This window comes from Nannospalax galili, unplaced genomic scaffold, assembly GCF_000622305.1.
Source record: "Nannospalax galili isolate Female #2095 unplaced genomic scaffold, S.galili_v1.0 scaffold667, whole genome shotgun sequence".
Taxonomy (NCBI): Eukaryota; Metazoa; Chordata; class Mammalia; order Rodentia; family Spalacidae; genus Nannospalax; species Nannospalax galili.
Genome location: NW_008358387.1, coordinates 1,341,140 through 1,357,859, shown reverse-complemented (window position 1 = coordinate 1,357,859; position 16,720 = coordinate 1,341,140). Strand labels below are relative to the sequence as shown.

Below are 16,720 nucleotides of genomic sequence, written 5' to 3'. Positions count from 1 at the left end.
AAGTGTCACGGAAGGAGAAGGGCAGGTGGTGGGGCCCCCACTTCATCTGGGGACTATGCTGGGCACGTTTTGGGATTATTTTGTGAACTCCTCACCCCCATAGGATACTCATTTTACAGTCTAAGAGTATGAGGTTTGAAGAGGGCGATGTGATGAGCCAGCGTCACATAACTAACAAGTGGCAGAGTTGGGATATTAATCCTAGAGGTCTGCCTGGCTCTGGAAGTCGGGCCCTTTGCATATACCACCCATGGCACATGTGACTGTATATTTTTATTTTTAAGCATTTCTCTTTTCTAATTAAAAAGTAACAAGATGAAACTTGCAAAAGAGATGCCTACTTGTGTCATGGGTGTCTCTGTGTGGGCTGTATTTGCATACTCTAAGAAGCTGAAGTGCTTGACCTGGGGTCCTTGTGTCCCTCATACAACCATTTTAAGACTTCAGAAATTTATGAAATCACATGGGGAAAAAACCGAATTGTTAAGACTCAAGTCTACCACACCAAAGAATTGTGGGGTGAGGGATACAGCTCCCCAGTATCAGCTAATCAACCAGAGAGCCAAAGCATGGCCACACAGGAACAGGGCTGTTCTCCAAGATAGAATTTTTGCCTATCTGTCTTCGGTTAAGAGGGCTTTCCGCCGCTGTCTCCACTGTCTGCCAGTGTTCTAGTGGTCTAAGATGTGGGTGAGGCTGAATTGGGGATTATTTCTGGACCATTGCCAAGTTACTTTCAGCCTGAGAAACAATTTACCTGCAAAGTTCAAATGTATCTGAGGCCAGAGAGGAAGTGTTTGGCACTTGGCCAAAGGGAAAATCCCGGCATTAAAAGGTTGTAAAGGGATCACCAGGAGATGCCAGGAATCTCCGCAATTTCTTTTCCCTGAGTGCCACCATCTGGGCTTTACAGACCAGTGTAATTGCACCACCTCTATGGGCATTTCCCTATAGCCTGGCAGACTTTTTTTTTCAATCTATTATATTCAAAATAGAGAGAGGTCCAAGTTTTCCTTTATTGCTTCTGCTAGTCCAGTATGTCGTCAGTTGCCTTCTGTGACATGTCATCTCTGTACGTGACCCGACTGCCCTTTAAGACCATGTAAGTCTTTGCTGTGTCCTTTTTACAGAGTGAGGCTCAGAGCAGCATGACTGACACCACACAGCTACTGAAATAATAGGGCCAGAATCCAAGCCTGTGAATGTACCAACCAGTGCCCTGTGCCAACTAGCATCTGACTACATCATAGTCAAATGGATAGCCACATATCTAAAACTCCATCTTGCAGTGGCAATGGTGTGCTGAGCAGTATACAAAGCCTGGCTTCCAGTCCCGTCTCTGTCACTTGTGATATTTATAAGGGGATAGAGTGTACAATAAGGTCCTCTTAAGGTTGACTGCAGTTCCATGATCCCTGACCAAGGCATGCTCATCTCTAAGATATTTGTCTGGAAAGTTTAAGCCTTATTCTTCATATGAGTTAGACCTCTGGGCTCTGAAATCATGTCTTTGCAGGACAGTGGTATTCTCCAAGATAGATTAAGGTGTTTCCAAAAGAAACTAAACCCTAATCATCTCTACCACATTTATAAATGGGGAATAATTTTCACAGTCTAATATTTCTACATACCCTGGATGCTAATCTAGACAGGGTTTTAATATAAAATGATGGCTGATTTAGCACAAAGTTATACACATCATTATTTCATGGTAGGTAGAACAATATTTATAGTTTTCTGTCAAAGAACACCTTGATTTTTCAGGAGTTCCTACACATGAACTAACACTGGTTCTCAAAATGTGGTTCCCAAATAATTTGTCCATCAACAGATGAATGGATAATGAAAATCTGGTATATCTCTATATATAAGCCTATATGAATATTATTCAGCTCTAAAGAAAAATGAATCCTTACAGCAAAATGGATAGACCTAGAATATACAATATTAAGTGAAGTCACCCAATCTCAGAATGTAAAACATTGCATGTTTTCCCTCATATGTGGTTTTTAGCTTATAATGTCTATAAGGACATATGTAAACAAATGCTGATGTGAATATACTCTAATATTTAGAATCTAGAACAAGAAAGGGTAATTTGAAACGAAAAGGAGCATAGTTTTTGTCTTTTTTATGGTGGATGGGTATGTTCAACTTTCAGCTTATTGAAATCACAGAACCATCTCTGCATCCCATAAGAGTCCAATAAGTATAGTCCCTTTCAGGCAGTAATTGTGAGAGTTAGGCTTCCTTACTTATTCCCTTGACCAACAGTGCAGTGGAAATTTGACATAGATGGACAAGCTGAGTAAGATAAGTAATACCGTTATTGTTCTTGGTAACTACTTTTTATTTTGCTATAAATTTTCTAACTTTCTAATAAAACTTAAATTTTAAAAACTATGGTCCCTGGACCAGCAACAGCAGCTTCTCCCAGAACCTCAGGGTCTCATCCCAAGATGTGTTTGAATCAGACACTAGACAGAGACTCGGGGGTCTTAGTCTTACTTTTTAGTTTTCATTATGAGGAACAAAGTCATCTTGGAATCTGGAGCAATTGTTGCCTAAATCAGACAGCTTAAAACTTGTAAAGGTCATTGCTAGAACTTGAAAGTTCACCTCTGGATTACCTTTCCCACACCTAACCTGGTCCTTTACTCTTAAGCACCCTAACCCATATTGCCTTCTGGACTACAATGCAGCTTCCTCTCAGGACAGGATCATATCCCACGCTGGCAGAGGTACTATCTGGAGTATGGGCTTGTTCGCTCCTGGAAAGCAATGTGTAGGTGAAGCCTTTTCCCACTGTGCTCTCATTCAGTGCTTTTTAAGTATTATGCTAATATTGTTGCCAGAACTAAGTAAATAACTGCTGAATGTTACCCAGAGAAGCCATGATCCTTCTCTAAGCTTGTGTTTCTCATCCTTAAAAAAAAAAAGATAGTGGGGGATGGGAAGATGACTCAGCATGTAAAAGTGCTTGCTACATAAGCCCGATGATCTGAATTTGATTCCCAGAACCCATGGTGGAAGGAGAGAATGAACTCCCAAAAGTTGTCCTCTGACCTCCACACACATGTGCGCGCACACACACACACACACAGATAACAATTTTTTTAAAAAAGAAGGTGATATCAGATGGCTGGGCCTTAGGATTCTTTCAGTTACACACACACACACACACACACACACACACACACACACACACACAGATAACAATTTTTTAAAAAAAGAAGGTGATATCAGATGGCTGGGCCTTAGGATTCTTTCAGCTCCAGACAGCCTATGGTTCTAAATCTGGAGCTGTTCTTACCCAAAGACAGGATGTGGCGTCTATAATTCTTACCTGACAGTGTGGAGAAGAAAAGGAAAGTCAAGATTAAAAATGCAGACAGAATGTGGGTAGAGTTCCCAGCACTAACTGGACACTGGTTAACAATCTCTCTTCTCTTTCCCTTCCCCTTCCACCTCTTTTTCTCCTTCTCTTCCTCCTGCTTCTCCCCCTCCTAACAGATGTGTCGTCAGAAGCTGACCATCTCCTGGTTTGCCCTGGTGTTGCTGGCGTCTCCACTCATGGCCATATGGGAACTTGAGAAAGATGGTAACTGGCCTTTCCTTGTTTTCTATGGCAGCCCCCAATTCTAAGTCAGAGCTCTCAGCAGCCCTGCTGGGAAATGGGGCTTGTGTGGCCAGCCATGCTGGGTCTCCATGAGAAGGAGAGCCCTCACTCTGGGAAGATGCAAAGCTCTCTTCCCTTCTTTCATTTTCAGGGTCTCTGTATTGTTTAACTTTCATGTTGGATGCCAGGAAAGGAGCTTTTTGTGGACTATGATGGGAAAAGAGATGAGTTTTTCACCAATAGTACTAAAAAACGACTGTTTCATACCTTTGAAATTCCCAAGGATTTGAAAAGTAGAAAAACTATCATCTGCCGTCTCCCACTCTTTCATACCTCCCTGTCCTCTCACTTGGCATTGTGATGACTTAAATTGGGGAAAACATGGAATTGCCACATCGATTTCGGCTCAAGTCATAATTCTGCAAAGTATTGGTTCCAAAGCCTGGAGCTGAGTTACCTCAGAGCCTCAGTTTTCTCAGCTGGGTGTTCAAACTGACACCAACCACATGGCTTATTAAATATGTGAATGAATCCAGAAAACAGCTCAACATATGGAAGAGTGAACATAAATATTAGCAAGCACTATCGTTTTGGCTGTTTTTAAATTTGTTTACTTAACTCTTTATTTTTTATGTGCATGAGTGTTTTGCCTGCATGTATACAAGTGCATATCCGTGGAGACCAGAAGAGGGCATCAGAACCCCTAAAACTGGAGTTAAGGATAAGTATTAGCTGTCATATGGGTGCTGAGAACCGAACCCAGGTTTTCTGTAAAAGTAGCCTGTGCTCTTAACCAATGAGCTATCTCTCCAGGTCTGTTTTGATTGTTTAAAACAGTGCCTCTGAACTTCTCATTTTCTAAGGGACTGATAAAATTATTAGTAAACTAATAGTGTTAGTATAATAACAAGCTCTCTCTATCCTTGTAATGTCTCACAATAAATAGCCATCAACTTGATTGTCAGTCACACCCAAAAGGACATCAGATGTTTCATTAAAGCCAATATAACAATGTTGGTAATGACTGTCTTTATGACTATATTGATATAAAGAGCCAATATATGTTAATGATATTGATTTTACATAAATTTATTGATTTATAAATGTATTAATATTTTTATACATATTATATTGTTTCCTATTTATTATATTGATTTATAGTTATAGGCATTTCATCTATTAATATTTATCAATTCTTGGAGAGTTATTATAAATATATAAATTAATGGATTGATAAAATTGTTGATATTTATTGAACACAAGATCTCATTTAATTTTATAACCATGAGAAGCAGGGACCATCAGTACTCCATTTTATGGATGTTGAAAAACTGAGGATCAAAAACTTAAGTAATGTCATGTGCCTGGCAAGGATGGAATGGTGACTTGAACTCAGTTTCACCTCACTTAAGTATTATATTTTACAAGAAGGGCATGAAGCAGTTGGTTCCTGTGCCCTTTAAGAGCTGAGCAAGAGGAAATGGGGAAAGATTTCAACTTGTCAGAGACAACCCTCGATAGCCAGGACAACACAGTACAAAATGGGTATTGAAGGAAATTTGGAACCAGTCTTTCATTATGAGGATTTTCAGGGTCAGGCAAGATGGCACAGTAGGTAAAAGAACTTGCCACAAGCTTGATGGTCTGAGTTTAATCCCTGGGATCTACATAGTATAAGGAAAGAATGGATTTCTACAAGTTGCCCTCTGATCTCCACACATGTGCTGGGCCATGTGTGCATCCATACACACAAACACACTCACCACTCACACACACACACACACACACACACACACACACACATATATGTAAACATACACACACATGCAATAAATAAGTGTAATTTTTTAAAAAAATTCAGGAAGACAACAGTCTGGCCCCTACCCCATGTAGGTCAGAATTTTTATCCTTCTCCTAAGTAAAGCTTTGACCATAACCAGATCCCCTCAAGCCTCAGGAACTGAGGCCCTGGCAGTCATAACCCCTTGGTAACTTCTGGCATGGTAAACAGCACAAATTATAGAAAGTCACTGTGAGAAACCTTGTGAGAGGGCTTGTAATGGAGGAGACAAGATGCCGGCCTGGAGCCCAGCAGACTCCCTCCACTCCTCCATTTCCTCTGTCAATTGTTTCCCCACCCTGAGGCCAAGATCTTCTGGGACTTCTGAGTCTCAGTTGTAGCAGGAAAATAACCACAGTGTAGCTGTTCATTTGCCTTGGGGACAAAGAGAAACTGGAGAAGCCAAAGGTTCCTGTGGCTTGCTGTCAGCACAGCTAATGATTTCCAAAGAGTTCAGCCCCAAGCGATTTTTACCTCTTATCTTTGTTTCCCATTTAGCAGTTAAAATCCCATGATGTAAAGTGAGAACTTTACCTTTCACAATGCTTTATACTTGGATGCCAGTCCCAAGAGCCACCATGTATAGGGCACTTAAGGGCACTGGGTTAAGCTCTCATACAAATTAGCTTGTATGTGCCCTGCTAAAGGAAGCACTAATATTTTATTTTCATTAAAAAAAATGATATTGGAATTGGGCATGGTGGTTTGGGCCTGTAATCCTAGTACTAGGGAGACTGAGGGAAGAAGATAGTTCTGAGTTTGAGGCCAGCTTGGACTACAAAGTAAGTTCTGGACTAGCATGGACTACAGAGTTAAACCCTGTCTCAAAACCCCAAAACAAAAATGATGGCATAAAGCTTAAAGAAGCTCAGCATCCCTCCCTACACCCAAGCTGTGGGGTAATGTAAGGCCTTGAGCTGGTTCTGATCCATAGATATGATGCTCCAAACCCAAGCTCTTCACCACGGTAGCTGCCAGATCTAAGCAGGTGCCAAGATCACCTGGAAGACTTGCAAAGGGATCACTGGGCCCATTCCAACTTCCAAGGAGTTTCCTGGGGGTGTCGATGATGGCAGGTGGGAACTCATCAGACTTTGAAGACTAGTGCATTAGTCATTGTTTCAAATTAATAATTGATAAGTGTTTAAACAGGTGAATGAAGCTTTGATGTGATACTTCCTAGAATACTTCATCGAGCCATTCCTTAAGGCTCCATTTCCATACTGGCTGTAGAGACCAGAGGCCTGACATCTACCTCTTCACATTTCATGCTTGATAGGGTCTTACTTATCCTTTGACCTCAGTACCTCCCTTCATAGAATGGGAAGACTAGCATCTATTCCTTCATAAGAATATAACTTTAATAATAAAAAAAAGACAATTAAAAGCTCCAATGGTGAATTTCATGCAGAAAGAACTAAATCCTCATGGAGAATTTTAAGAGTTTTTCAGTGCATTTGGCTGACTCTGATCTGTGAATGATAATAACAACAATAGTAACAACTAGCAGAGCTTCCTGTGAAGCAGATACTGTGCTAGGGGCCTTGTGTGCTTTTTTCTTCTAATTCTCACAGCCAAACTTAACTAGTATTTACCAAACAGAGATACTCTTGTTCCTATCGCTTTGCAGATGAGGATGCTAAGGACTGTGGTACTCAATACCTTGCTCAAAATCCCCTCTCCAGTTAGAAGAGATAAGACCTCAGTCCTTTCTTCCTTCCCATCTTCTTCCATACCCTACGCTTTAAGCCACTGTGTGACTCTAGCAAATACTTATTCCCCGTGAAACTGCAGTTGTGCTAGTGTATCCCCCACCCCTGCCTCTGGCAGAAAATCTTGTGCTGTTTGCATTTTTTCTTTATTTCAAGGTCTTTCCCTTGTGTGTGCAAATCAGAGGCTAATTATTACAAGTAACCTGTCAGTTAATGAGTCGATTGCTGTTATAGACTCTTTGCTTCTCTATTCTGAGACCTTGGGTCCAGAGAGAGCCCCATGTCCTAAGATCATCTCAGCAAGCCTTTGCCAAATGCTTATAAGCAAGGTTATGCCTAGGCAGTAGGGATGCCTAGGCAGTGAATGAAACCCAGTGCCAGAGTTCACGGAGCTCACAGCCCAAGTCTTCACTGCTGGTGTTCTGCAGTTTATGTTGTAGAGCTGGACTGGTACCCTGATGCCCCTGGAGAAACAGTGGTCCTCACCTGTGACACTCCTGAGGAAGAGGGCATCACCTGGACCTCAGACCAGAGCAGTGACGTCTTAGGCTCTGGCAAAACCCTGCCCATCCACGTCAAAGAGTTTGTGGATGCCGGCCGATACAGCTGCCACAAAGGAGACAAGGTGCTGAGCCATTCCACCCTGATGCTTCACAAGAAGGAAGATGGGATTTGGTCCACTGATATTTTAAAGGACCAGAAAGGTAATTCTACCCTTTGGGTTAGTGTCTATTTTCATCCCTCCTCCTTTTTCATATGTGTATTGAGTATGTGTATGTGTATACATACTATGCACATGTGTGTACAGGTACATATGTATGTATGTGTGTATGTGGAGGCTTGTCATCCTCAAAAATACTGTTCACTTCCTTTGAGTCAGGATCTCTCACTGACCTAGAGCTCACCAATTAGACCAGGTGACCAATGAGCCCCAGAGATCCTCCTGTCTCTGCATCCCCAGCTCTGGGATTACAAATGCATGCTATCACACCTGGCATTTTTACATGAGTGCTAAGGATTGAACTCGGGTCCTAATGCTTGCAAGACAAGCACTTTATTGACTGAGCTCCCAGCTCATTTGCCCCTCTAAAATACAATAATAAAAAATTGAAAAGGCAAGGCATGGTTACTGCAATTCATGAATAAACAGCAAGTCCTTTCGAAAACCATCTAGAACTTCCATTTCTCTTCACTTTCTTTGAATTCTTAAACTATTGGCCATTAAAAATCTCATATTGAGAAAGTTGTCTGTCTGAATGCTTGCCCTGAAGTTTTCTTTGAGTAACAGGGATGTTATTGGATACGTGGTAGAAGTTAATCAATGTGTACAATTCTGGGGTGATGGCTTTGAAAAACATGAGTGTTTCTGTCTGCTGGGTGTACAGTAGGTGTGTGAATGCTCTACATAATCAGCATCCTATAGGGGCACTACCAATCTGTGTTGAAATACTTACCAAGGGAGCAGGAGCCTTTTCCAATAAAATAAATGAAAGAACACCCTGCTGGGCACATAGCTCAATGGTAGAGCACTTGCCCGGTATGTGCAAGGCCCTGAGTTCAATTCTCAGTACCACAAGAAGAAAAAAAATAGAGTATATCTAACCAGGCATGATGGCTCATGTCTATACTCAGTACTTGGGAGGTGGAAAGAGAAGAAATCAGGAGTTCAAAGTCATTCTTTGGCTACATAGCCAGTAGTATATCTAACCAGGCATGATGGCTCATGTCTATACTCAGTACTTGGGAGGCGGAAAGAGAAGAAATCAGGAGTTCAAAGTCATTCTTTGGCTACATAGCCAGCCAAAAGTCTGTCCCTGCTAGAAGAAAACTCCTAAATAGTGGATTTTTTTTTTTTCCTTTTTCAAATCCAGATCCCAAAAATAAGACTTTCCTGAAATGTGAGGCAGTGAATTACTCCGGGCGTTTTACCTGCTGGTGGCTGACGGCAATCAGCACAACAAAAGTCTGTCCCTGCTAGAAGAAAACTCCTAAATAGTGGATTTTTTTTTTCCTTTTTCAAATCCAGATCCCCAAAATAAGACTTTCCTGAAATGTGAGGCAGTGAATTACTCCGGGCGATTTACCTGCTGGTGGCTGACGGCAATCAGCACAGACGTGAAGTTCAGTGTCAAGAACAGCAGTGGGTAAGGGAGTCCACTCTGCTTTCCCGAAATTCTGCAGAATGGCTTCATTAAGAAATTAAGGAAAAGCTGTTCATACACTTCCAGTGAATGAAAAGCTGAAAAGCAAAGTCAATTCCATAGTTTTTTCGACCTCCCTCCACTAGCCTAAGTTGAGGAAAAGCATGGAGATTTAAGTCAATCCTCCGAGAATAAGGTCTGGAGCATTTGAATTCGCTTGTCCAAATTGCCTGGTGTCCTAGTTTGTTTCTTCATTGCTGTGACAAAACACTCTGATCACTACCAACTTGGGGAGGAAAGGGTTTATTCAGCTTACATCTCCCAGGTTGTACTTCATCAGGGAGCCCAAGGTAGGAACTCAGGGCAGGACCCTGGAAGCAGGAGCTGGAGCATAGGCCATGGAGGAATGCTGCTTACTGGTTTGCTCCCTTGGCCCCTGCTCAGCCTGCTTTCTTATGCAACACAGGCCCACCTGCCCAGGGGTGGCACCACCCACAGTGGGCTGGGCCCTCCCACATCACTTATCAAGAAGATGCCCTTCAAACATGGCCACAGGCCAGTCCAATAGAGGCAATTCCCGGATTGAGGCTCCCTCAACCCAGGTGTGTCAAGTTGACACTAAAGCTATCCAGCACACCTGGGAAATGCCTCATTAAGGTTCAAAGCACCACAGGGAGAAATAAAAAGAACTTGCAGCTACAAATGACTTGCCAAAATTTTACCTTGAGTCAAAAACAGAAATAAGTGCTCCAGGGCCTGATGCAGATCCCAGAACTCCCTGTGACCTCCTTCCTGGTCTTTCCCTAGAACCATTCCAGCTTCTCTCTGTTCCAACAACACAACTATTCTGAAGTTCACTGTTTGTCCAACACATTTGGACTTTCCCTAAGAACCCAGCTTCCACAGCCGCAGATCTTGTATGTCAGTCTCCTCTGTGACTGACTGAGCCATGTGGGATGCTGGAGTGAACACCTAGGCTCTGCTACTATTTAAATGAGTAAATTGGGGTCTCACTTTCCCATCTTTAAAATGTTTACTAGAGAAATGCTCGAACACATGCACAAAGACACTGCTACATGCATAAGGGACATCGTGATGTTTTTGGAGGTCAGCAAAGCAAGAATCAAATAGATCATTCGTGCATATTTATAAAATGAATAACCCTGGGGCTGGAGAGTTGGTTCAGTTAAGGAGCGCTTACTGCTCTTGCAGTGGGCCTGAATTCGCTTCCCAGCACCCATATAACGCAGCTCACAACTGCCTGTAACTAGTTCCAGGGGCTCTTCTACCCTCTTCTGGGCTCTGTGAGCACTTAAATGCACGTGATGCATGTAAACTCATGTAGGCACGCATACACATAAATAGTTAAAAGTAAATAAATCCTGTTTTAAAAGTGATAAGACAACGTATATGCTATGTTCTGGAGGACTCTCCACAATATTTTCAGAGGGGGAAAGACAATTACAAAATCCTATGCATATAATCTTGTCTTATTTTATTTTTAAAAGCTAAAATGTATATTTTAAAAGATATGTATGTATATCTGTTAACATACACAGATAAAATATGTGTGTGTGCATGTACATGTTTATCTTGAATATTCATTGGAAAAGCTCTGGAAGTAAGCTGTGAATGGTATCTACAGCTGGGACTAACGTTTGGATTAAAAGGGATCGGATGGTAGAGATATGCATATTTCCTTGATAAACATCTTTGTCATTCTAATTTTTATAATTAGAGTATAGTTGATCTTGTAACTAATATGAGGGGATAATTAAATTTTTCATAAGGAAATTTAAGCAGATCCATAATTTTTCCAAATTCATCAAGGTTAAAGGTAGAGGTGAAGCTTTTTATCTCTTAGAGCTAAACTTACCCTCCTGGAAGGGTTGCTTCTTACCCTCTTGGGAGAAATCTTGCCCCCTGGTTAAGCTGTGTCCCTAGACTCTCCCTGGTTATAGTCACCAGAACTTGCCCTTTGACGTATAACTCAGGATCGTTTCTGTCTTGGGCTCCAGCTCCTCTGACTCCCGAGGAGTGACGTGTGGAGCAGCGTCTCTCTCAGCCGAGAATGTCACAGTGGAGCACAAGGACTACAAGAAGTACTCGGTGGCATGCCAAGAGGAGGTCACCTGCCCAGCCGCCGAGGAAAGCCTGCCCATCGAGCTGGTGGTGGAAGCCATGTACAAGCTCAAGTACGAGAATTACACCCACAGCTTCTTCATCAGGGACATCAGTGAGTTCTGCACGGCTGCTTGTGCTTTGGAAGCAAAGGTGCTGTTTGCCACAAGTTCATAGTGACCTGGGAACTGGAGGATAGGATTTCCATGCATCCTTTTTCCATGCATCTGAACCCCCTGAAAAGCGTGATGTAGAGACTATTATCTGCATTTTGCAGAGGAGGAACCTAAACAGTTAAGCTTTCTCCAGATCTCAAATCTCACAGATGTCAATCCAGACCCAGATTTGTCCCCTGTAGCAAGCATTTTGCAGCATGTCTTATCGGCTACCCAGGTAGATGACATGATGAATCCAAGAGTTCCTAGAGCTTCCCTAGTAATTACAGTTTTCACAACTAATATTTCTCTTATATGCACATGTATACATGTATCTACAAATTCCCTCCAGTGACATCCACTTCTTAATTGACATTGCAATATCACCATTTCTCCTGTCCGTTACCACCTATTTACAGAATGGGCATCTTGAAAGAATGTAACAGGATCACAGAACTTGTAGAATTTGTGCAGAGTCTGCACTTGGAGGGTGGGTATTTGTAACATGCCTATCAGGAGCAATAGTCTTTGTGTGGAATGTTCCATAGAACATGTCCATCTAGAAGAAAATGCCATTTGAGGATTGTGACACTCACTGTATCTTCCAGACAGAGTCCTAGTGGTGGCACATAATGGATGCTCAGAATTACCGAACAAATAAATAGACAAGCTTGGAGACAGTTGCCTCTAAAGGTTACAAGACAAGTTCATGCCAGACACTATGGAAAGAAAAAGAGAAAGTTGTAAATGGAAAACCTCTCATATCATCCCAGCAAGTATCGAGGCCAGCTCTGTGCTTAGAACAAAGTGAGGGATCAAGTGAAGAGAGGGTGTCTTTGGCCTCAGAGCCCGGATGGAACTCTTTTCCAAGTTGAGTGACTCCAGCATCAGGGCCTGTCAGGTTGTGCAGTGATGAGAAGGGTTTCAAAATATAAGGTGGCCATTGATGGTGATGTCCACCATGGAAGGAACAGAGGTACCTCATGGGTGCTGGCCAGGTGCTCAGAGAAGGTAAAGAACTAGCCTGTAGACTCCCAGCTGTCAAAGGTGGAATGAGGATCCAAAGCCAAAACCACCTAGTTCCAAAGCCCTGTTGGAACAGCGAAGGATGCTTGTTCTCCTCCACAGTCAAACCGGACCCGCCCAAGAACCTACAGGTGAAGCCTTTGAAGAACTCTCAGGTGGAGGTCAGCTGGGAATACCCTGACACCTGGAGCACTCCACATTCCTACTTCTCCCTGACGTTCTCTGTGCAGACCCAGCGCAAGAATGGACAGGTTTGATTGAATGCAAGTGTAGTGTATTCCAGTCAGGTTTATGTAGGATCATGCTAGGTGGAACGTGATGATCACAACCACTAGGCACTTGCTACATGCCTCAACCTGTGTAAAGGGCTCTCCATGTACATGACACACAACGCACACAAAGAACCCTATGAAGGCAGGCAGTGTTACTGTCACTACTTCACAAAGAGAGACAGTGGAGCTCAGACAGGTTGTGATTAGCCCAGGGTCACCCAGCTAGGAAAGCAACAGAACCAGGACCCAGAGTCATCCTGCTGGACACAGACTGTGAACCCATCATCCCAGATACCTTCAGTACAGTTAGCAATTAATCCTTGCATTAAAACTGGCTACGTCATAAGAGAGCTGGGGTCCAGGAGCCTAAAATGATGATTTCAACTGAGTGAACATGGTTAGTGGAAGATTGGTTCCATGTTTCACCCAACATGGGTGATTCCTACTTGTTCCAAATACTGTGCAATTATTTCACAAAGCAAGATGCCTGCACTTACACATTTTAACTCAATGGCTTTCCAACTTTTTGGTCATTAATGTCATGATCTTTTGCCTCTTGCAAGTTTCCAGAGACCATTTTAAAGAGCCTTAGTATCTGTAGCCCACACTTTTAAAGTCACTGATCAAAGCCCTCATTCATCATAGCATTTAGTATGTGGGAACATCTCAGTGATTCAATCACTCCCTTTAAAAGGGAACAGAAAATGAGGTTATTTTGAAACAGACTTTAAATATTACCTAAAATCTTGCTAAGTACCATTCCTCTTTAGATTAGGATATTGCTAGTAGGTAATATTGAGTTCTTTCTACTTACTAAAAACTTCTAAACATTTTTATATAATTACTATGTGGTTGTGTCTGTCTGTGTGTGTATACACAAATGCCACAGTGTGCATGTGGAGAACAACTTGCTGGACTTGGTTCTCTCCTTCCACACAGGGATCAAACTCAAATCTTCAGACTTGATAGCAGGCACTTTTCCCTGCTGAGCCATCTCATCGCCGTGATCACTATTTAACTTTTACAGTTCTCAGAGATGGGCACTATTGTTAGTCCCATTTATAAATAAGGGGAGAAAGAGAACACTTAAGACATTCTCCTCAAATTCCACAGCTATTCAGTACCACAGCCAGGGTTTGAAGTTTGTGTACCAAAAGGATAAGGATATGATGTTTCTGGATATCCAGGGGACAGCTAAAGTCTCTCAGTCCCAATATCAGCCTAGTACAGAGGTGACTGTCCAAGGTGTAATGCTGCTGTGCAGAGAGATGAAGGCTGGACCAAACCATCTCTGTCTCAGGTCTTACCAAGCAGAAAAGCAGGGCTCAGTCAATAAAGTACTTGCCACACAAGCACAGGGACCTGGATTCTGATTCCCAGAACCTACATAAAAGCTGGGTATGAGGCCTATTTGCCCAGTATTGAGAGCAGGGAAGAGACAGGCAAACTCTAGGGGCTTGCTGGCCAGCTAGTCTAGCTAAAATGACCAGTTGCACATTCAGTGAGAAGCCTCATCTCAAAAAACCAGGTAGGTGCCTGGAGAGACAGCTCAGCAGTTAAGAGCACTGGTTGCTCTTACAGAGGACCCAGGTTTTGTTCCCAGCACCCACATGCCATGGTGGCTAACAACTGTCTGTAACTCCAGTTCTTCGGGGATCTGACGCCCTCTTTTAGCCTCCATGGGCCTTGCAATACCCTGGTGCACTTATATACATGCAGGAAAAATACTCATACACTTAAAAATATAAATAAGTAAATAAATAAATAAGCAAGCAAGATGGAGAGCGATTAAAGTAGATGCCCAATGTTGACCTCCATGTGGATACACAAGCGTGTGTGTGCACACTTACATGCTTGCACACACACACACACACACACACACACACACACACACACACAAAGCCACATCTGCGTTTAGAGCTCCTGCCAGTAGATGGTGCAAGGGTAGTGACCTAAGACAGTTGTGCCTGTTTAGGGAGATCAGGCTCTGCTGAAACAGGCCAGCCTGACCTGTGATGGCTTTACCTCTTAGGTCCTTACATAGTTTCCTCTCCTTTGCAGAAAGGTGAGCTCCTCCCCACAGACAAGACCTCTGCCAAAGTCCTATGCCGCCGAGACGCCAAGGTCCACGTGAAAGCTCGGGATCGCTTCTATAGCTCATCTTGGAGCGAATGGGCTTCTGCGTCCTGCAGTTAGGTGAGCAGGTCCATGAAGTCCAGCCACACATGCATATTTCCTGTTCCCGGTGGAGGACAACAGGGGCTTTGTGGGAAAGAGGGATGGAGTTCCTTGCATGGGGAGACCAGAATCAGACACATATTTGTTCATTTAACAGATATTTATTTGGTGTCTATGTTAGATTAGGCATTATGCTAGGCACAGAAAATTTTGCAGTAAAGAGAAAAAGTATAACGCTTCCCTCCTCCAGGGAAAGGCAGGAGAGGGAGCCAGGAGTCAATCTGGGGAGGACTTGAGAGCTTCCAAAAGTTGAAACTTTCTTCTACGGGTTTTGGGAACCATCAAAGTGCTTTTAATAAGGAACTAACACAATCAGACACTTTGTTAAAGAAAACCTCTCAAGAAAGCATCTGGCAAACATGAGACCAGCCAAATTCTCAGCCCCACAGAGAAGGGCTGGGCCTTCACACAGGGAATCCCCAAGACTCAGCAGCAGGGGACAATGCACAGTAACAACTAGGAAGTTTTTGATGCCACCCTTCTGACCAACACAGGCTTGCCCACATTCCTTTTCAGGGTACGATGCCAGTATGACTTTTTGGAGGAGAAAAATGGAAGACATTAGGAAAAAAAATAAGCTCATGATGGACAAGACCCAAAAGGCTATTTTCTACTTGGTTTGCTTTCTCCGTGTTTTTTAGGTTCATAATGATATCTTTGCTACCTATGATTTTATATTTAAATGCTAAATGCCCACTGAGACAGTCAGCTTATTTATGTATAGATATTTTAGCACTCTACTTGACCTTATGCTATTTAAATATTTAAGTAATCTATGTATTTATTAATTTATTACTGTTATTTAACATTTGTGCACCAACATGTATTGAATAGTTCACATTCTCAAGGCCTGATCTATAGGGACTGGGCCCTATTATGCAAAATGTGAATTTAATTGCTATTCATATCACCAACTTTTCAAGCAGGGCTGCATAGGTACTTTGGTTTTGTGACAACCAATAAGAACATAATGTTCTGACATCAGTATTGACATATATTTAGGACAGATAGGGACACAGGAGGTGTTTAAATAGAGACACAAAGAAGCTGTGAAGGAGACTCTGAAGAAATTGATACTGGTTTTAACATCAAGGAAGACTTCCTAACACTGGTACTGATGAGCAGCTCAGGGCCACCTGTTCTTCTAAATGAACTCACCTGTACTTCTAAATCATGTCATCTAAATGAGATGAACCTTTGAGTGCCTAAATTTGAAAAAAAAAAAAAAAAAGGATCTTAAAAACCAGAAATCGAAGTCCAGGGTTGGGGGTGTAGGTCAGTTGATAGAGTGCTTGCCTAGCATGCATGAAACCCTGGATTCCATCCCCAGCACTGCATAAATGGGATGTGGTAGCTTATACCTGTAACCCTATCTCTAGAGAAGTGGAGGCAGGAGGACCAGAAGTTCAAGGTCACTCTCAACTACATAGCAAGTTCAAGGCCATTTGGGGCTACAGGAGACCCTATCTCAAGAGGGAGGGAGGAAGGGAAGGAGGGAAGGAGGGAAGGAAGGATGGAAGGAAGGAAGGAAGGGAGGGAGGGAGGGAGGGAGGAAGAAAGAAGAAAAAGAAAGAAAATAAAATAAAAGAAAGAAAG

At 42.6% G+C, this 16,720-nt stretch overlaps 1 protein-coding gene across 1 annotated transcript; it reads left to right on the top strand.

The window, feature by feature from the left end:
* The first annotated feature begins 3,513 nt into the window (after positions 1-3,513).
* Il12b (interleukin 12B) lies at positions 3,514-15,082 on the top strand. Its single transcript, XM_029557947.1, has 6 exons — positions 3,514-3,601; positions 7,600-7,875; positions 9,198-9,315; positions 11,331-11,548; positions 12,717-12,851; positions 14,931-15,082. Exons 1-6 carry the CDS (start codon positions 3,514-3,516, stop codon positions 15,080-15,082), a joined length of 987 nt encoding a protein of 328 aa, XP_029413807.1.
* Positions 15,083-16,720: the final 1,638 nt, after the last annotated feature.

Bases quoted from the DNA above. Each gene is read 5' to 3' on its own strand.
- Il12b (XM_029557947.1), top strand. From the start codon at position 3,514: ATGTGTCGTCAGAAGCTGACCATCTCCTGGTTTGCCCTGGTGTTGCTG. The intron at 7,876-9,197 runs GTAATTCTACCC...TTTCAAATCCAG, and splicing joins TATTTTAAAGGACCAGAAAG to ATCCCCAAAATAAGACTTTC. The intron at 11,549-12,716 runs GTGAGTTCTGCA...TCTCCTCCACAG, and splicing joins CTTCTTCATCAGGGACATCA to TCAAACCGGACCCGCCCAAG.